This window comes from Physeter macrocephalus, chromosome 12 (assembly GCF_002837175.3).
Source record: "Physeter macrocephalus isolate SW-GA chromosome 12, ASM283717v5, whole genome shotgun sequence".
NCBI classification, from domain to species: domain Eukaryota; kingdom Metazoa; phylum Chordata; class Mammalia; order Artiodactyla; family Physeteridae; genus Physeter; species Physeter macrocephalus.
In genome coordinates, this window is record NC_041225.1 from 18,119,049 (window position 1) to 18,141,742 (window position 22,694).

General features: G+C 40.9%; 1 protein-coding gene across 1 annotated transcript in view; it reads right to left on the reverse strand.

Moving 5' to 3' along the window:
• AFF3 (ALF transcription elongation factor 3) overlaps nt 1-22,694 on the reverse strand; it is a 586,002-nt gene that overhangs the window by 312,848 nt on the left and 250,460 nt on the right. The window contains exon 5 of the mRNA XM_028496803.2: nt 3,326-3,373. Within this exon, the coding sequence (XP_028352604.1) occupies nt 3,326-3,373 (48 nt within the window). The remainder of the gene's footprint in view (nt 1-3,325; nt 3,374-22,694) is intronic.

Below are 22,694 nucleotides of genomic sequence, written 5' to 3' on the forward strand. Positions count from 1 at the left end.
ATCTCCATTTTCATTATTTTAAGGTATTTTTCATGACCCTGATCTTCCTCCACAACAAGAGAGAGCCTTTTTATTTTTATTTTTTGCAGCACGCGGCCCTCTCACTGTTGTGGCCTCTCCCGTTGCGGAGCACAGGCTCCGGACGCGCAGGCTCAGCGGCCATGGCTCACGGGCCCAGCCGCTCCGCGGCACGTGGGATCCTCCCGGACCGGGGCACGAACCCGCGTCCCCCGCATCGGCAGGCGGACTCTCAACCACAGCGCCACCAGGGAAGCCCGAGAGAGCCTTTTTAAAACGAGATGGCTGCAAGTAGTAAGTACCTCTGGTGACCTTGACGACATCAGGTTTACCTGAGCTGATTCCAAGGGGAGAGACACTGGTAAGGAAAATTGGGCTCCACAAAGATGATTCACAGGAACCGAGCATTAAAAAGGCCAATAGAGCTTGTCCGTGATTTACAGCAAAGGGAATCTGTGAGCCATCACAATGATACTCGCCAATCTCCTTTGGAGGATTCTTTTACTCACTCACTCATTTATTTATTCATTCCACAAAATCGTGAATTCGAAATTCCAAACATTAGGGCCACCGTGTGGGAAGAATACTGATGTGTGACAGATACACAACAAATCCAACAGGCTGTAACTGAGAAGGCGCCCTGCGCTTGTGTTTGCAGGAGAGGAGATGCTTAGGATAAGAGGGGAAGACGATCCTGGGGCTGCCTGGTGTGAGAGGCAGATGACAGCCAGAAAAACATTCCAGGCAAAACTGGGAACACAGACATGATCTTCTAGGAGCTCCTGAAGTTAGAGCACTGCTAACACCTTAGACTGCCAGGTGAGGGGAGAGAAAGATGCTCACACGACAGCACCAGCACCACCGTCACTTCCCAGTCTATACCATCTCCTCTTTGGAACACTCCTCACAAGCTCTGGGAAGTGTGGAACTCAGAGCTCAGCTGTCTTCCTGTGAAGGCAGCATCCCCCCTACCCTTGACCCTGCACATACACATAAATCAATTCTCTCATTGGTCCAGGCTTTCCCTCTTGTTCCACACCTGATTCAAGGCGGGCAGGGGCGGCACCCACGGTGTGATGGATTCGGGGTCAGTATCGTGGGAAGGTAGGAGAGTGGGGCTGGGGTGCCAGGCTCTCATCAGCTCTCTTAAGAAAAAAATAAATAATGCTTTAAACTCTTGACTACAGCATTCAGTTTTATTTGAAGTGAATTTTGCACTACCTAAAGCAGGGGTCCCCAACCCCTGGGCCACAGACCGGCACCGCTCCGTGGCTGTTAGGAACCGGGCCGCACAGCAGGAGGTGAGCGGCGGGTGAGGGATCAGTATCGTGGGAAGGTAGGAGAGTGGGGCCGGGGTGCCAGGCTCTCATCAGCTCTCTTAAGAAAAAAATAAATAATGCTTTAAACTCTTGACTACAGCATTCAGTTTTATTTGAAGTGAATTTTGCACTACCTAAAGCAGGGGTCCCCAACCCCTGGGCCACAGACCGGCACCGCTCCGTGGCTGTTAGGAACCGGGCCGCACAGCAGGAGGTGAGTGGCGGGTGAGCGAGCGAAGCTTGATCTGTATTTACAGCCGCTCCCCATCACTCGTGTTACCGCCTGAGCTCCGCCTCCTGTCAGCATTACGGTGAGTTGTATAATTATTTCATTATATATTACTACGTAATAATAATAGAAATAAAGTGCACAATAAATGTAATGCGCTTGAATCATCCCGAAAGCACCCCCCCCCACCCCCGTGGAAAAATGTCTTCCACAAAACCAGTCCCTGGTGCCGAAAAGGTTGTGGACTGCTTCTCTAAAGTATATCGTTTTGGTATGAGAAAAACTCAAGCTCTTTATAAACTTCAAGCCCTGCTTAGAATATAGAACAGAAAGGTCAAACAACAGAGTTCTTCCATATCCTCAGAAAAGATAAGAAAGGATGACGAGGGGTAGGATTTTTTAAACATAAACAGAGAAACCAAAGAGGCGATTGGTGTGTTGTGGTATTATCATTTTGCAGATATAAACACCGTAACCAATCAAAGGAAGATGGCTTGAACATTGAATACTGGGACCCCAAACATGAAAGTATGTTAGAAGAGAAAAATAGGAAAAGTACATCTGCATTTTACACTATCTGTGTTTAACCTGAAACAAGGCCCCAAGATAGAGATAATTTCGATGTAAAATACAACACGTATTTTATTCAACATATACTTAAATGCCAGAAATGAAGCTACCACATTTTAACAACTGTTTTCTACTATATAAGTCTCTGCCAGAAAAACAAAAATCATTATGAAGTCATCAAATCAAGCTTCAATGAGTTATTTTAATCAATTTGAGAGTGAAAAAATTTATTTATGAAACAATGCTTTCCAGGAAGAAATAAAAATCCTACCGCTGAAAACAACTTGATGTTTAGTGTAAAATTTTAAACCACATGACCATATTACTGTAATTCACTAGCAATTCAAGAAGAAGTGTGTAGGATGCCCCAAAGTTACAAACATATTAAAATAAAGTTTTTCTTTTTCTTTATAGAGAATTGCCACACCATCTGGTCTGATTTGCCTTGGTGTTTTGCCCAGTGTAATATCCGCTTTCTGAGAGCTATAAATTATTAGGTTATTCCGATGAAAAATATGATTGAAGACAAAATATAGGTTGAAGAGGACATCCTGATTGTAAGTTTGAGTACGCGGGAGAACGCTAATATGGCAGAACAGCCCAGCCTAAGTGCATCTGTGCGTGAAACTAGTTCACAGAGGCCGTGCACGTGAGAGGATGATGATGAAAAGGACAGGCTTACAGGGAGTAACAGGCAAAATAATAACACGCATAACAATCTAGAAATAAATTTTCAACACTGAGCATCACCTCTTTGTCAGAGTGCTTCCGATTCTAATTAAGCCTGGGAGAAAAATAACCAGGCAACCCCTGCCTGACTGGAAAGCACAGACTATTGAAAGATGCTTTTAAATAGTAGGGTGATAAATGGGAGAATCCAAATGCGAACACAATCATATTTTCCATCTCAACTCTGTTGTTCTGTCTTCCAGCTGATCCCTTTACTACAGTGTCACCTCAGCCTGTGCAAAGGGACCAGATTAAGGTGTAGCTCCTAGGTTTCTAAAGGAAGCTTTAGAAGTTGTTTTGTAAAGTACTATTATTTAGGCAACTTAGGTGATTACCCTCAGAAAGGGTAAAGATCAAACAACACGTGAACAATGGGCTCGCTTTGACACTGCACCTGCACCTCCTTCTATCTGGAATCTATGTCAACCAGTTGGTAAGATTTGTAAAAGAATATCCTTACCCGAATTATTTCTTCAACACAGCTGTTGGTTTCTCCAGATCTACTCTCCTGCAAGCAAAGGGAAAAAACATTAAGCCAGATAGAACAGACTTACGGTTACAGAGAAGAAATGACACATAAGCCTCCAAATTTAACAGAGTTCGGACAAGGGGCCTTGACTAAAGTAGGACTTACAGATAGGCTCCTTTCCTTAAGGGGACAACTCCAATCAAGGCTGTGACCACCCTCCCTTCCCACTGCTGCACCGTGGACAGGGCAGCCGGGAGCATAGCACACACCCCAGAGTTGCAGCGCTGGGCCCTCCAACCACGTCAACTCTAAGCAGGGAAGGCTCCTAGGAGTACAGCACATGACTGGCAGGTATGAGCTCCATTCACCTTGGGTTCCATCAAAGCGTGGAAGGAAATGTGGCCCACACCACAAAGATGGATCCGGTCCACCCACCAAATGCATGCAATGGTCCTGCTGAATACAAGTGCAACTCTTGGTAGTTCTACCACCCTCAGAGCCTAGATTTACTGGGTGGTGGGCCAAAACCCAAAAGACCAAAAGGAGACACATTCTCCCAGCACTCCCAGGGTAGGCTGGGTGTCACACTCCAGAGCCACTGGTTCTGTAACCCACGCTGCCCTGTGCTGGGGAGATGGTATAGGCTCTGAGGAGCGGTGGCTTCAGGTCGCAGCCAACTCTGGGGACCATTTTAAGTTTCAGGGATGCTGTGTGGTTACTGCTGGTAACGTACTCGCAGAGCACAGGAGGTAGTTTTGTGGGGACGTGAAAGCAGCGTTTGCTGGTAGAAGTGCCTACTGTGGTCTCAGCAAAATACTTCCCTGGCCTTTTAATTCAGTGACATTGACCACGACTCAGCATGACCTCCCAGCAGGAGGCTTTCTTGGCGGGCGATGTCTTCCCCAAGCCCACCCTGCTTTCCTTCCTCCTCACGGTTCTCTCTCCCCCAGGAATGCTGGTCTGCACCTTCCTGGTTTTCCTGGTTCATTCCAAGTCATCCTTCAGAGGCAGGTCAACCGTGAGCTTCCTCAGAGCAGCATCCCTAGCCCTGGAGTACTCATCCACGCAGCATTTACTTCTTCTTCAGCACACGCACCACAACTGCAGTTCACAGACGGACTCTGGAATGACCTCTCCTCCCTCTAGGACAGACACTCCACCCACTCAGGGGCTCTGTGACTTTCAGTGTGAATATCTGCCAGTGGGCGGCATAGGAAGCAACGAATGAATCTACCTCCTGCCCTTCCCAGGAATGTGAGCGTTATCACAACCAGCTCCAGGACTTCTCAGTATTGCAAAGGCTCTACCAGAAGGTGTACTTTCACACTCCCAGACCCCTGTGTGTGTACCCCACCCGCTCTTCCTGCTTCCTGGTAGTAGAGCATTCCATCAGAAATATTCCACCCTTCACACTGGGTAAGAGGCCAAGGTGAATTGCAAGTGTGTGAGGCTTGAAAAGGTCCCACAAGTGATTGAGATTTTTCCTACCCAGAAATAGAAGGTTTGTCCAAGGCTCCCAAGCCTCTCTGAGGCTCAGAGAGTTTACATGACTTGCCCCAGGCCACAGAAGAGCAAGTCTGGACCAGGAAACAGGACTCATCTTCAGTCATGTACATTTTCTCTTCCAGAAGCTTTCCCCAGTCCCAAAGGCTGTGCTTGAAATATATGCATTTCCTCAGCAAACCTGAGCTCATTTGTTTGTCAAATTACCAGAGTTTCTATGATGTTTATATAATTTGGAAACTTTTTTTTTTATTGTGGTAAAATACACAAAACATAATCTTTACTATTTCAACCATCTTAAAGTGTATAATTTACTGGCCTTAAATACATTCACAATGTCACCACTAACTAGTTCAAGAACATTTTCGCCACCCGGAATGGAGACCCCATGCCCCTTAAGCAGTAAGTCCCCATTTCTCCCTCTCCCCAGCTCCTGGTAACCACTAATCTACTTTCTGTTACTAGGGATTTTTCTATTCTAAATATTTCATATAAATGAATCATATAACATGTGGCCTTTTGTGTCTGGCTGGTTTCACTTAGGATAATGTTTTCAAGGTTCATCCACGTTGTAACCTATGTCAGTACTTTATTCCTTTTTCTGGCTGAGTAACATTCTTTTTTATGGACAGACCACATTTTGTTTATCCAGTTGATGGACATTTTGGTTTTTCCACTTTGGCTGTTGTGACAGCACTTCTGTAAACATCTGTACACAAGTTTTTGTCTGAATACCTGTTTTCACGTCTTTTGGGTATAGAACTACAAGTTGAATTGGTGGATCATATGGCAATTCTATGCTTAGCTTTTTGAGGAACTGCCAAATTGTTTTCCATACTGGCTGTACCATTTTATATTCCTACTAGCAATGTATGAAGGTTCTACTTCTCCACATCTTAACCAACACTTGTTATTTTCTGGTTTTGTTGTGCTTTGTATAATAGCCATCCTAATGGGTGTAAAATGGTATTGTGTTGAGACTTTAATCTGCATCTTCCTAAGGACTAACGATGTTGAGCATCTTTTCAAGTGCATTTTGGCCATTTGTGTATCTTCTTTGGAGAAATGTCTTTTGCCCACTTTTAAATTGGGCTTGTTAACTTTATTGTTTTGTTTTAAGAGTTCTTTATATATTTTGGATACTAGGACCTTATCAGGTACATGATTTGCACATATTTTTACCCATTATTTGGAATGTATTCTCACCCTCTTGATAGTGTTCACGGATGCACAAAATTTTTAATTTGATGAAGTCTAATTTACCTATTTTTCTCTTTATTGCTTTGCTCTTGGTGTCGTGTCTAAGAAGTCATTGCCAAATCCAAGGTTATAAAGATTTACCCATGTGTTCTTTTAAGAGTTTTATAGTTTTGGTTTTTATATGTAGGACTTAATCCAACAGTTTGAGAACTTTTAGGTGAAGTTTATTTCCTTATGGATTATTTGATGTTTTAGTTAAAACAGGAACATTATCTTTGTATAAATTACTCCTTTCTAGTCTCATCATTAAAAAAATCAATAACGAAATGTGTAAAGCACAACTACTGTTGCTAACAGTGCATGAACATAACACATATGTCTATCCTTATAAAACAAGAAAAACAGCGTTAAATATCGTGATAAGATTAGAAGACCCAAAGCTTTTTACTAATATTTCATTCCTCCTTCCTATATTCACCCCTTCTCCTGTCTTCCCAAAAGTTCCAGTTTGGCAACATACATCTAATACACCCCCAACTTCTGTTCCCAACGCCTTATCGCGGGACTGCTCTGGAAATTTCACCATTCTGCTACTCCAATCAAATTAGATCAGAGAGCTCTTTTTGGAACCAGCCCAAACCCTGTTTCCTTTCCAGGGCAGCCAGAGGCAACCATCACAAAGGCTGTGTGGTGAAGCCTCAGCCAGGCCAGGGCTCAATGGTCCTTTGAAATGACCTCCTTCAGAGCTCAGGTGGGAATCAGTGGTCGAATTGGAAAACGAATCTTCAAACCCACAACCATTTCTCTTACCCTACTTCCAAATCCCAACCCTTTCCTACCATGAAACATATTGGGAGAGCAAATGCTAAATTCTCAATGTACTTTTTATTTTCCACCTTAAAACAATCAATCAAGAAAAACTTGACTTCATGCTCTCCTGGTGGACTCACCCAGGTACACCACTTACTACAAAGACTCTTGATATGTTTAGTTCCTTGAAACTAAGCTTCCCCTGAATACCACACTATAATTTCATTTGAAATGATTTATATCAATGACAGGTGGCCCTCAGTATCTCTCCCCATAATCCTATAAATTTCCACTACCCTACTCTGAAAAGGGAGCACACTGAGAGAGGAACAGAATATAAAAGCCCTGCTAAATGCTTCCCTCATCAATGTAGATAAAATATGCAGAATTATTACACTGGTTCATCTCGATGGCAACTCCAACCGTGAACTTTGATGGTCTGGCCAGACATCAGGTCATTCCCTCCTGGGAGGGCCCCTTGCCCAGCTGAGCAGGTGCAGAACTGAGGCCAGGACAAAAGACTTCCTACAAAAGTCTCAGGGAGTCCTGGCTTTAAATTACAGAGCGGAGGAGCTTTGGCAGAGGAAAATCTTGGCCCTCGTCTGGAACATTTCTGACTCCTGGGGCCACCTGGGGAAGGGTACCACATTGGGGTTGAATTTCCCAGGCCCTGTTTAGATTGGAGTGGATCCATGAGGCGTAATATTACAGAAAGGTTGAAATGGAAGGAACCTTCGAGCTCATTTTACCCAATTCAATGACTTCAACAGATGGAGAAACTGTGGCCCAGTGAAGTGAAGATTCTTGTCCAAAATCATTTTTGGCAGTAAAGGACAGTCAAGGTAGAACCCACACACATTTCCTCAACACCACTGCAGTCAATTTTCTACTATCTAATGCTATTTCTCCAAGCTCAACCTTGAGAACTGGCTCCACTTGAGGTCACTCTCGTGCTTAAAGTATGGAAATAGAAGAATCTGGATAGCGTTTGGATAAATTTCCTCCTTCGTTCCCATGCTGCAAATTATCCCATGCTTAGTCACTGCGGATCGTACTCATTCACCTCAAACTTCACACTCATAGACCAATAGGGTTAAGGCAGGAGAGGAAATGGAGAGAAAGGGTTAATACTAACCATCTCTTCTGTGATGTTGACAAATTAGAGACAAGGATTTGTGTCCTCAGAAACTGGAGGGCAGAATTCTACCTCTTCTTTTCCAAATCCACAAAGGTGGGGTGCGGGGGAGATGGGTAGGTAGGGTTGGGATGGGCAGGGTGTGAGGGGTCAGGGAGACTGCAGGGTCTTTCACCTTCTTTCTTTCTCAAAATCCTTCTCAAATCTGGTTTCAGCTGCAGTTGTGCACTTTGATTATATTTACATTTTTAAAACTTTCAGTGTTTATGAACAAGATTAAAACATGCATGTAATTTACATCTCCAAATTTGTGTTTATATTTTTTCACAATAAAGTCACTGCTTTCCTTGGAAAGGTACCCACTGAGGAGGGCTGTGCGACGCCAATTTTAATTACTCTGCGTTTTGTGAGAGTTCGTAGCTGCTGCTTCACGCTGGGTTGCTGAGCTGTTGCTCTGTATTTACTCCGACTTTGATGAACCCACCCCCTTTTCCTATCATTACATTTTGAAATCTGTCATAACAGCCTCACCTCACTGAACCTCCAACTAAACTTCAATTAAAAGCGAGCCACCCCAGCTGATTCTCCTTCTCTACAAGCCTTGTCGATCACGTTCCTTTTTCCATGGAACTGCTTTCCTCAAACCTTACCACTTAAAAATACACACCACACGCTCTGCCAGCGCAGTGTGAGGAATGGAGCGGTGGGTAAGTATAGCTCAAGAAATAGCCAGGAGCATCCTATCACTGAGAACCTAAGCCCCTAATTACCATGCCACGCACACAGCACTGGAAGAAGCAAGCCGAGCTTAAGGAGAAAAGGCTCGATCCAATCAGTGGGAGACGTCATTTCACTACGGAGGAGACGAAGCTGCACATAATCCTATTTTCAAAAACAGTTTATCTCTTCATCAGACACATTGAAGGCAGAACTTTCATTCTAAAATAATACTGTTTGAAAGTCACAGTACCCTCGTTTGTCTGCAAGCACTCGAAAGATCCTCAAACATTTAGACATTGTTTATCACATGCACACTCTTGAATACGCTACAGAAATATTTTTAAATAAGTCTTACTATTTTTGATACAGAGAAAAATTGAGGTACAAAGAAATTAGGTGTCCCATCAGTGCCACCAAAGCACTGGGCGAGGATCTAAGCTTGAATACAGGGATTATCGCAAGTCTATGTGAAGCTCCATCCACTGACTGTGGCACCAGCCTCGCCTGAGGCCAGGGTCACCTGAGGTCAGGAGAGTGTCAGCCAGTTCTCTCTTCAGCAAGTCTTATGCCCACCTAACTCTTCTCCCTTCTTTTCTTTTCTTTTCTTTTTTTTTTTTTACAAGTGCTATTTTTTTTTAGGAATGATCATGCCTACATGGTTTCTTGTTTGTTTTTTTTTTGCGCCACACTCACCGGCATGTGGGATCTTAGTTCCCCAACCAGGGATTGAACCAGTGCCCCCTGCATTGGAAGTGCAGAGTCTTAACCCCCTGGACCGCCAGGGAAGTCCCCACTTCCCCTTTTGAGGCCACACTCTGCTCCCGATCGCCGGAGCTGGAGGCTGGCCTCGTCCCTCCTGGGTCCCCACTCCTGATCTCCCGAATGTGCTCAGCCAATTGCTTCACCTGTTGCTCTGCTGCTTACATCCAGTTTTTTCCCTCAGAATTACTGTCACCATCGCTTAGACATTTATACACTGAGAAAAAATAATAATAAAAAAGGAAAGGTGTAAAAAAGTATATCATAAGAATGCAAACAAAATGACAGCAGATAGCAGTGATATTATTTTCAACTAAAGGACAGTTCATAGCAAAAAAAAAAAAAGAATTGGAGAGCACAACACAGAATGAGGAAAAAATAGGGCATTAATAGAGCATCAAAATAAGGTATGCTAAGAAAAAGGAAAAAAATAGAATTATTATGGTTAGACATCTTTAGTCCACCCCTATTTTTCCTAATAGACAAAGGATACCAAAACGAGATCCCAACTATATAAGAGAGATAGAGAACTTGAAAATAAAATTAAATTAGGACAAACTGAAAGATATAATGAACTTAGACTATTATGAGGAAACCCCAATTTTTCAAGCACACATGAAATAGCTACTGAAGTGGTTATATACTGAGCTACAAAAGAGCTTCAAAAAATTCCAAAAAGCATTGCTTTATAGCCCAGACTCTTTAGCTACAAGTTATCAAAACACTTAAGCTATGAATTAAAACAGGGTAGACATAAAATCTCCTAGAACTCTTGGAATAAAAAAAATCACTATAAAAATCAACTATAAATAACTCTTCATATTTACAGGAAAATAATATAAAAATACTGCAAAACAAAATTATGGGATGCTCCCAAAGATATTCTTAGAGGTAAATTCATACACTAAAAACTTTCATTATTTTTTTTTAAAAAATGAATGTGCTAAGCAATTGAAAATTTAAAATCAAAGAGGCAGGGCTTCCCCTGGTGGCGCAGTGGTTGCGCGTCCGCCTGCCGATGCAGGGGAACCGGGTTCGCGCCCCGGTCTGGGAGGATCCCACATGCCGCGGAGCGGCTGGGCCCGTGAGCCATGGCCGCTGAGCCTGCGCGTCCGGAGCCTGTGCTCCGCAACGGGAGAGGCCACAACAGTGTGAGGCCCGCGTACCACCAAAAAAAAAAAAAAAAAAATCAAAGAGGCATACCAAAGAAAGAAAATAAGAGAGAGAAAACCAATGAAATATTTATAAGGCAAAAAGTCAGAATTTATAAAGCCAAAATATAATTTCTTAGAAACAAAAATAAAACACATTACCCAAAACAATAATGGAAAGTCACTTAAAAATCTGTTCAATAAAAAGAAAGCTCAAATAAACATAAAATAATTTGATATATGAAGGGGATAAAACATATGGAAGTGCTTATAATCATAAGAAAGTATTGAGGTTAACATTAATATAGAACACAATACTAATAAACGAAAAATTTTGATAAAGTTGGCAACTTTCTGGAAAAAACTGACATAAGACATAAAGAGAAATGAAATTAGGCCTATAAATCTGAGAATGCAGATTAAATTAAAAATTATCTTCAAATAAGGCTTTAAGCTGAATAGTTTTACAGTGAAGTATTTCAAACTTTCAAGGAAGAACTAATTGCCACATATTTTCTCTTCCAGAGTAGAAGGTAATGGGAAGCTAGCTATATGATTTATTTTATTAAATTAATATAAAAACCTCACATAAGAGACTAAATCAATCTCCTTATGAAAATAAATGTAAAATCCTCAAAAGATTATTAGTAAATATGATTCAATAAAATGTTATAAGAATTAGTGGGAACTTAGTGGGATTTGTCCCAGGAATGCAAAAATAGCTTAATATTTAATATTAGGGCCTCTTTGAAGTATTGTATCACTAGGGAAATTACGTAAAACTGTGATCATCTCAGTGTTTTTTTTGATCATATACCTAGAAAAATCCAAAAGACTCCATTGTTACTGTTATTAAAAAGGGAGGTTTAAAAAGTGGTTGGCTATGAACAGTCAAAGCTCGATAGCTCTTCTGTGCAGCAGCAATAAACACTTTAAAAATACGAAAAAAATCCCACCCACAATATCAAGAAAAATAAATGAGGAATAACATTAACAAGACATGTTTAAGACCTATAAGAAAAATCTTCAGAATTCTACTGAAAGATACCAAACAATGCCTGAAAGGGACAGAGCCAGGCTTCTCAAATACCTTCCAACTCTAATATAGAATACAAAGTCAAATAAATGTATCAAGAGGAAAAAACTGCAAAGTATATTAAAAAAAATTGAGGTGAATGTCATGTAACAGACAACCAACCATTTTTAAAGTGTACAATTTAGTGGCATTTAGTACGTTCACAGTGTTGTGAGTCATAATCACCTCTATCTAGTTCCAAAACATTTCCATCATCCCAAAGTAAAACATTGTACCCATTAAGCGGTTTCTCCCCACTCCCCTTCACATTAACTTTATGATTTTACTCTAGTAATAAATACCATACTGAACTGAAAAGAACAAAATGAGAAAAATGTTGATAGGTATCATTTACTTGTATTAGTAGATTTTACAGTGGATACGGTATTTCTCATTTATGACCACTTCCTAGCAGAGTACTGGTACAACATAGTAAGCGCTTGAAGATGTTTGTTGAATGAATAGTAAATGGCCAATATACTAAAAAAAATTAAAAGACTACTTTAAAAATTAAAGTCTAACACTTGAATATGGCTGGTCATACAAATGTCTTTGCTTTATCAAAAGAAATAACCAGAGTTATCTTAAAAACAAATTCTTAAAATATCAACATTTATTTACTCCACTGAAGGTAAGCACATACCCATTAATACAGAAACCATTAGAAAATCATTTGGCTTCCCTAATCTACACATTGGTATTTGTAAATTAGGGAACAGGTATTAGCCTTCCATCAACAGGCAATATTGTTAAAGAGTTAGTAATTGATTTTTTGTCAGATTCCTAGCCATAGGACAAGATCTTTTAATCATGTTATTATTTTTAGACTGAAAACTAGTGATCTCAATCAGAGCTTGTAGTTAAAAGTACACTTGGTTTTCAGAAAGTTAAGTGGTCTGTCAATGCACTGACCTTGTCAAACATCTATTGATGGCATAAAGAGATTAAAACCAGAGACAGTGTTTTTACATCCTGAGCACTAATTGATATTGAGTGCTTTTCCAGGGGGTCATGTCTCAATAGAGTACCCAGTGCTGTATAGCGGGGCCACCTTCCACACTGTCCTGTCAAAGCTGGGTACAGAATCCACATAACAGGAATATCAAACATGCACATCCCACGTGTGGTCTGAAATTGGCAAGAACACTTCAAGATTTCTGTGTTCTTTACTCTGTGCTCTTTCATCTAAAACTGCGGTCATTACTTTTAACACAGGCTCAGGCAACAGTGACAATGCTGAAGTTACTTAACCCTCACATGTCAGGCAGACTTCAGTGGGACTTCCAAAATGTACCATTTCCTTTTTAACATTTTCCTGAATCTCATCCTGCAGCCGACCTACATATCGCTGACCCTTGAATAACAAGGGTTTGAACCACTTACATGTCCGTTTTTTCCAACAAATATAGTACCTGTATTTTCATTTTGCAGATCTTTAAATTAACTAGGTATGGGGGAAAGTTTGTGTTCAATTAGAGATCACCATATGTGAATCAAAAGAACTAGGATCTGAGTCTTGATTCTATCCAAACTGTTTCCTGCCCTTGGGTGAGTCATTTATCAATTCATTTGTTTTTGAGGCAGAGATAGCAGTATGTGGATTTTCGACTGTTCAAGGGTCAACCTAATCTAATAACACATAATATGTTATTTGTAGGTAGCAGAAGGCTTGCTGATAGGGCATCCCTCTAATATATCCTTTTTTTTCCCCTTAAATGATGGAGCGAAATGTACAAGAAAAACACATTTGATTATTATTTATAGTCAGAACATGGTTTTCTTTTCTAATCATGAAATTCTGAACACAAAAACTTGCAAGATGGAGAGAGTAATCCAATGGGCCTGAAGAAATTAACCAATTAAAGGTACTTAGGGCTGCTCTGATTTATGTTCCATACTAAGACAGAAAATCAATTCTCTTTTAGCCATGATTCGAAATGACTATTGGAAATGGCAAAAGTGGGGCTACATATTCGACAATATTCTATTTGGCACATTCTATTATTTTTATTTAAGCATTTTGCTAAAAGAAAGAAAGCATCAATTCACAAGTAACCCTTAATATGTTATGTCCTTCATGAGTCTTTCTCCCCATTATCATTTCACCTTTTCAAAAAGGTCTCAGGTCGTCTGGCCCCCAGAATAGAGTTCATTCTGTGTATGCCTGACATCAACTGTTTCTATGTATGCTCTAGTAGGAGATAGGCTATAAATACATGCTGAATAAAGAAATCCAGCTGAAATCAGCTGGGGTGCAGGGGAGAAGGACCACCTGCGACGTGGGAGCAGGTAGCACTGGAAAACATGAGAAATAGGTACACATTTTGATTGGCTGGTGAGTTTTTAATACTCGAAGTTTCATATTTTAAAATAAATCTATCTACAACACCATACTTAAAGATTTTCTTTTTTCCTTTTTAAAATTTGTGCACATTTACAGCATTTTCATTCTTGAGTCTGCTGGTGTAGCTTTACTGTTAGTCTTGGAAGACCTTTGCAGTCTATTGGGAGGAAAGCTGTCATAACGGATTTTATCTTTTCCCTTCCACTGCCATAAAATGCTCAGTTGCTTCAAAACCTGCATGTGTGTCATGGTGTAAAGCAGACTGAGTCCGTTGGCCTGTGAAGCCAGGGTACTTGGGGCCGAACAGGGATACGAATCCACACATTTTCCCTTTCCTCTATCAGGGTCGGTCTCGGAAGGCCCCTGGGAGTGCTGGCTGACCCTTGGATTTCCATGTAAAACATCACCAGACAAAGCCATCCTCTGGTAACTCTTGTTGAGCCACCCAGGAAGAGAAGAGACATGTCAGCTCCTGTGTCCCTACTACAGAGGGGGCTGAGCTGCTTTCTATCCCTACTCCAAGGCCTGTGAGGGGCCCAATGAGAAGACAACCTCTCTACGTCTTCATTCCCTCACTAGCTCACAAAACCCCTTGCCGTTATAAGCCAAAGGGAGAAAAACAAAATCTTTACAAAGCAAAAAGTTTAATAATAAATAAACACCCCATTTTAACTATGCTGCAATTATTATGGCAAGATGCCATCTGCGCAGAATGCAGGCATCCCCTCTTCAATGCCACCTAGCACCATGTGTAAGACCTTCCAAGTACAAAGAAGAGTTGGAGGGCTTCCCTGGTGGCGCAGCGGTTAAGAATCCACCTGCCAATGCAGGGGACACGGGTTCAGGCCCTGGTCCGGGAAGATCCCACATGCCGTGGAGCAACTAAGCACCTGTGCCACAACTACTGAGCCTGCACTGTAGAGCCCACGAGCCACAATTACTGAGCCCACGTGCCACAACTACTGAAGCCCGCGTGCCTAGAGCCCGTGCTCCGCAACAAGAGAAGCCACCACAATGAGAAGCCCACGGACCGCAATGAAGAGTAGCCCCGACTCGCCGCAACTAGAGAGAGCCCGCACGCAGCAACGAAGACCCAACGCAGCCAAAAATAAATAAATGAAGAAAAAAAAAAAAAGAAAAGGTTGGTGACCACTGGGGTAGACGGTGGGGTGAGATATGGTACAACATGAGCGATGACAGAAGAAGGCATGACTCGCCTTCTACCGTGCTTGTGACTGCACACCAAGAACCATCCTCAAGTGAGGAGTAGACAGATTAAGAGGGTTTCACACCCTGGTTAGGCGGAAACACTAAGAGAATGCTAAAAGCATTTTATGTTACTTTACATGGCAGCCCCAGAAAAACAAAATGCACTAAGAGCATTGAAGGAAATTACATCAGGAAAAGGCTAAAGCTCTAGCTCTTCCTAAGGCAGGATCCCCAAACTACAGACTTTTAGGTTTGGCCAAGGTTCCAACAGTCACGCCAGAGGCTGTACGGCGCAGTACCCAGAAACATGGACTTCTGAAAATCCAGTTCTGCTTTTGTCATATGTGTCCCCCAGGGGAAGTTACCTAACTTCTCTAGACATCACCTTTCTCATCCATAAAACAGGATAATGATAGTACCTAATAAATGTGAGGACAAAATGAGGCAACGTGTAAGAGGCGTTCCGGAGGATGCCTTCCACATGACAGCCGATCAGTAAATAGGCACAATGATTTTATTTTAGAGTTATATAGAGAATAGTTTAGTCCTTAGAAAAGAAAGCAATGATTACTAGGGTCCAGCATGAGTTCCCAAAGACGAGATGATCAGACGATGTTCTGTCTCCAATTTCCTCTGGTCTTTTTTTTTTTTTGGCCGCACTGCACGGCATGCAGAATCTTAGCTCCCTGATGAGGGATCAAACCCCCAGCCCCTGCCGTGGAAGGCTTAACCACTGGACCAACAAGGAAGTCCCTCCTCTGGTCTTAAACATAATGTATCTGGATTTCTGTAAGGCATCTGTCAAGGACTTATAAGATCTCCCAGTAGGTGATCTGGAAATGTATGAATTGGTTGTTAATATGGTTAGACGGACTGGTAGCTAACTCTGAATAGTTATATCTAAGGGTAAGTATTGTTCAGTAAGTACTGATTGAGCTTACTATGTGTCCAGCACGTTCTAGATGCTAGGGATTCACAACGGAATATAACAGACAAAAATTCCTGCCCTTGTGGAGTTTAGATTCTACTGAAAGGAGGCAGTAAAATGATAAGCAAATAAATCACACAGTATCCTAGAGGGTAAAATGTTAAGGGGAGAAACTCGAACAGAGCAAGGGGACTGGGATTGTGGGATGGAGCATTACGTGGGAAAGCCGTTCATCTCATGGGCAGGCCATCTCCTCAACCAACAGAGAGCTTAAAGCCTGGGCTGGGTTAGCTCTCTCCCCAACCTCCCTCTCTATCATTATACCTGCAGCACTGTTTCCTTCCCCTACGAGAACCTCATTACTCTTAGTAATACTTGTGTGTTTAGCGTTTCCCTTTGTTGCTGAGCTGAAAGCTCCTGGAGTCTAGAAAAGGATGACAAGACTGATGAAGCATCAGAGCACTTGAGGAAGAGCTGAAGAAAGTGGAGATACACTGTCATGGGAAGGAGAAGAGTGGAATGGGCCACACTGGACATCTGCCATATTTCAAGGCCATTGTCGTGGAAAAGGGTTTAAAGTAATTCTGGGTCACTCCAGACACTGGAGTTTGGACCAGTGGGGTCAAGGACAGGAGTCATTTTAGCGTTCTGAAAGTTCTTTTGCGAAGAACCATTCAAACAGAGAATGGGTATGATTAACTACGTGTTCAATCAGAAATTAAGTGACTCTCTGAGTGGAAGTTAGTTATTAACTCACACTTCTAAGTGTGAGACTCTTGCTAACTTTAAGACTATAATTTTGGTCGTTGCCAACCAATTTTCAATTAATAAAATGTTGCAAGGTAAATTTTTGTTCACTTAAAAAAAATTTTATTGAAGTATAGTTGATTTATAATCTGTTAATTTCTGCTGTACAGCAAAGTGATTCGGTTATACATATATATATATTCTTTTTCATATTCTTTTCCATTATGGTTTATCACAGGATATTGAATATAGTTTCCTGTGCTATATAGTAGGACCTTGTGTGTTTTTTTAATTTACTTTTTTTTTAATGCACGGTAAATTTCTATATCTTCTAGTTTAGTTATAGTACTGTTCAGTCTATATGAGTTATTTGTGAAGAAAGCCCACAAAGAGAACAAAAAGAATATTTTTAAAGTACTAATCTATGAGTATGGAATAAGAATTATTACAGTATCCAATAAATTAAGTAGATTAATTGGGTAGAGATTTTAATGAACAATTAATCAATAAAAGTATTCAACATGAAAATCTATTACAACACTGTTGACATTATTTAACTTTAAGCACTTGAGTTCTGCATGCTTATAATTAGCAAGCTATAAAAGATGCCATCCATAGGAACATAATGAGAAGAACTGTTTATAATGATAATTAGTATTCATCTTCACAGCGAGGAAGGTTACACGGTTACAGGTTGCAGCAAACAAAGGGTTAAACTCATTACTGAGGAAAATACTACACTTAGTTAGCATTTATTATACACTTAACCCTATAATGCAAAGCCGTGCCTTAGAAAATACATCATAAATAAAGCTTCATGCTAAGACAGGTGAGATTGTTTTCCAAAGTGAGAAAGGAAGTAGAGCAAATCCATATACCTTCACTGGACATAACGAATCCTACCGTTGTTGGTAGAATCAAATCTAGCAGCTGACTTTTATATTCTCCTCTTGGTTCTCAAATCTTACCTGCATAAATGTTCCACAAAAAAAATACTCTGTGTATTGTGAAGGCCAGGAAAAAAAATTTTTTTTAATTTTTACTTTATATTGGAGTATAATTGATTTACAATATTGTGTTAGTTTCAGGTGTACAGCAAAATGACTCAGTTACACATATACATATATCTATTCTTTTTCAAGTTCTTTCCCCATGTAGGTTATTTCCTGCATTGGGGCTGGAGCCGACCTCCTACAGAACTTTATCTTCTACTCTGAGCACCGTTGGAGGCTTCCAGTGGCAAAATCTAGGCTCAGAAGTGGGAAACATAAACCCACGGTACAAAGACCCTCACTTTTGTAATTCTGGCTTTAGATAAATCAAAGTTTTCATTCAGCAGAGATGAAGCTCCTGCCCCTTTTCACAGAAACTTTAATATCTATAAAGACCTACTTGGTGAAGCCAAAAACACTTTATAGACACATGGTTGAAGCCATCAAAGTGTCTCTTCACCTCTCACTGTACCTCTGAGCTGACAGACAGAATCTGTTACTGTACTGACAAAGAACCCGCCAACACCTGGCAATAATTAGAGCTGACGGCCCTTTTCTAGACCCAGCACTGCGTAACTGTCAATATTAAATGTTTCTTCTATTTGTTCTACGTGCAAGGCTCAGACTGAACAAATCTTAGACAGGTTCCTAGCCTGAAGTCACGGAGACATTTAGTGCAGGTCATGGGCCGGGCACAGCAATGATCAGGGCAAACCCAGATCCCCGTGTACAGTAAGTCAGTGGTCAGACAGTGCGGCCCGCCGCGTGAACCCCCTCTGAGCTGTGCAGGTGCCCTAGCAGACCTCATTTAGATTTTTTAAATTTTTATTTTTTTGGCTGTGCCACACAGCTTGCAAGATCTTAGTTCCCCGACCAGGGACTGAACCTGGGCCCCGGCAGTGAAAACGCCAAGCCCTAACCACTGGACCTCCAGGGAATTCCCACCAGACCTCATTTAAAAAGAGAAAAATCAAAGGACCTTAATAGAGATATTGGGGGGCTTACTTTTCATCATCACATGCCTTTAAAAGGAACCAGCTCTGATCAATACAGCCTCTCCTGCATCCTGTGCCTTTTCAATCTGTGAAGCAGGAAGATAGATGTCTTGATGTTGGCGCTAGTCCCACTATGCCCTCCAAGTTAAAAAACAAACAAACAAACAAAAACCAAAAAACGTCTCTTGAGGGACTATTATAGCCACACAGCCATTTTTATTAAAAAGTCATTTATTATTTTTTTAAAAATCATAAAAAACAAGGAAGACTATGAAGACATCACTCCTGGACAAACCCTTTTGCAAACAGACCTGAGTAAAATAAAGGTAAAAAGATTAGAAAAGCAATTATGTTCAGGGAACTCATATTCTGCTGATGAAAGAATTCTAGTACCTAGAAGGTCCTTTATTTTATTATTATTATTTGTTTTTATTTAAGACCTTATTTTTTAGAGCAATTTTAGGTTTAAAATAAAATTGAGAGAAAGGCCAAAAGATTTCCCATATACCCCCTTACCCCACACATGGATAGCTTCCACCATTATCAATATCATTCACTAGAATGGTGCATTTTTTACCAAGTATGAACCTACACTGACCCGCCATAGTCACCCTAAGTCGACAGTTTACCTTACGGTTCACGCTTGGTGTTGTACATTCTATGGGTTTGGACAAACGTATAATGACATATATTCATAATTATAATATCATATATTTTCACTGCCCTAAAAAATACTCTGTACTCTGCCTATTCACCCCTCAACATGAACCACTGATCTTTTCACTATCTCCATCGTTTTCTTTTTCTAGAATGTCACGGAGTTGGAATCATACTGTATATTGCCTAGAAGGTCCCTTATTAATGACTTCATTCACTCATTCATTCGTTCACATATGATCACTGGGGACCACGAAACAGACAGGGTCCGAGCTCTCACGGAGCTTAGTCCATCCTTTGGCGAAACCAGACAACAAACAAACAGGACAATTTCAGGTAGCAGCTAGAAAAGTCAACAGGGCGACGTGAAAGGGTGACAGGTAACCGTTAAGGTTCCTCTCAGCACTAATACCACCCCATTTTTACTCATATCATAAAGGTATAATGAGGACTTTTAGTCCTTTGGATGCAAGGACCAGTTTGAAAAGACAGAATGTACTAGTAACAGTAGGTATAAAACCCCAAAAATATAATCACATAAAATTAAAAAGAAGAAGCAATACGCAATCCCAACTTCCACCATATCCTCGATGCTCTGGGGAAGAATCTATTTACCATTTCACTGCAGCCATACTGAAAAGGTAGAGAAAGAATCACACGTTTGTGCTATGAAAATTTGCCAATGACATGGCAGGACTGCAGAATGCAAATGTACATGCCGCCGTGCCATCTGTTCGATAGGATGGCAACACTGGGAAAAGGCCCTGAAAGAAATGATGTTTGAAATCATTAAAAAAATAACATGTCAAGTTTAAAATACTCAGGAATCTTAAAACCAGCATCAACACATTCAGCAACCATATGGCCCTACAGCAGGTTACAGAAAAAAAAAAAGAAAAATCACCCTGCCTGCATTTTCTACTTCAACCCAATGGTTTCTAAAACAGGTTTCTTTTTTTCTGTTGAATTCCTTGGTGTTTGCAGCTTCTTGAATTATACCGAGAATAATAATATGCACTTCACCCTTTCTGAAAACAGAAGATAATGTAGTGAGGAAGATTAAAGTCAGCTGTTCCAGAAAAAGGGACGTGGAGGTGACTAGATATAACTTGACAAACACATCTTGTTTCAGGTCCATTTGTCTATGCATATTGATCTCACAGTCGCAGTAACAATTGCCAACTTCACTGAGTATCTTAACTTTCTACGCACTGTGCTGAGTGCTTTATAGTCATCATATAATCTAATCATCACAATTTTACAAAGTGGATACCATGTTACCACATTTTGAAAAAGAAAACTTCCTCAATATCATATGGCTAGCCTGGGGCAGGGCCATAGTTGAAACCCAACTCTGCAGGCCAAGTCTGCATTCTCGACTACCATATTCCATGCAATACATCAGTCTTCAGATGTTGGTGTGGAGGAACTGAGCTGACTTTTCAAGCTTAAGAAATGAGCAATGTGTGTTTTGGGTAGAGCTATAGCTCCCTTGTCTCATCAAGAAGAGATTCCTGGAGAAGTGCCTTAAATTAAACTCTAAGGAACAGAGATAGTGGTCTACAGGAAAATGCTTCCAGAGGCAGAAGACAGGATGACAGTCATAGAGCTGGGAAAACCAGGAGCAAACGGAGGACACTGAGTGAATACTGCCAGTGACGTACGTTCTTGAGAAAGGAGTTAGAGGATTAACATCAGCAAAACCTAACCTGCCCCCCACAGTAAGTCAGAGACTTAAACTTCAACCTGACTCTTAAAATGACATCTACAAAACCATCATTTACACTGTCAGTAATAGATGATATGTCCTACTACATAACCCAAAGCAGCCACCACCAGAGAAGTGACTTTATCTCAATCAGAGAAGCGGAGTTTTAGTTAGAGAAAGCTTTCCAGCACCTGCCCAAGGATACGCCAGTTGGACATAATACAGCGGTTGACCAGCACTGCAGAGATGTGTGTCGATCAAATCAAGCAAAGGGTTGGTGATAAATAGTTCAACCTGTGAGATGGAAAAGCAGCCTGAAGTCTATTGGTTAGATTACAGTTCATAATTCATCTCACAAGCCAATTCCAATGGTTGGTAAAAATTACAAAATTTATAAAGGCCTAGAGAATTATAAATTTATAACAGAAATCCTTGGGGCTTCAAATGAATTAAAAAACAAGTTTCAGGGATTCCCTGGTGGCGCAGTGGTTGAGAATCCTCCTGTCGATGCAGGGGACATGGGTTCGTGCCCCGGTCCAGGAGGATCCCACATGCCGCGGAGCGGCTGGGCCCGTGAGCCGTGGCCGCTGAGCCTGCGCGTCCGGAGCCTGTGCTCCGCAACGGGAGAGCCCACAGCGGTGAGAGGCCCGTGTACCGCAAAAAAAGACCAAACAAACAAACAAACAAAAAACGAGTTTCATTCAACTTAATAGTTTCACACAGTATCTTGGGGATACAGTGGGAGCCCAATTCTTGATGACTGGATAGCAGTGTTAATTCATATGTAAAAATCAGTATAGGCATACCTCGTTTTATTGCACTTTACTGAGCTTTACAGATATTGTGGTTTTTTACAAATTGGAGGTTTGTGGCAACCCTGAGTCGAGCAAATGGACATCATTTTTTTATGGACCCCATTTTTCTAACAGCATTTGCGCACTTCGTGTCTCTGTGTCGTATTTTGGTAATTCTCACAATATTTCAAACTTTTTCATTATTATATTTGTTATGTTGATCAGTGATCTTTGATGTTACCATTGCAAAAGATTACAACTTTCTAAAGGCTCAGATGATGATTAGTATTCTTTAGCAAGAAAGTATTTTTAAATTAAGGTATATACTGGTTTTTTTTTTTTTTTGTTTTTTTTTTTTTTTTTTTTTTAGAAATAATGCTATCACAAACTTAACAGACTACTGAATAGTGTAAATATAACTTTTATACACACTGGTAAACCAAAAAAATCGTATGACTCGCTATATTGTGATATTTGCTTCATTGCAGTGGTCTGGAACCGAACCTGCAATATCTCTGAGATATGCCTATATTACCTCAAAAGGTCAGGGTCTGGTGCATACATTTTATTTTATTCATTTATTTATTTTTAACATCTTTACTGGAGCATAATTGCTTTACAGTGGTGTGCTAG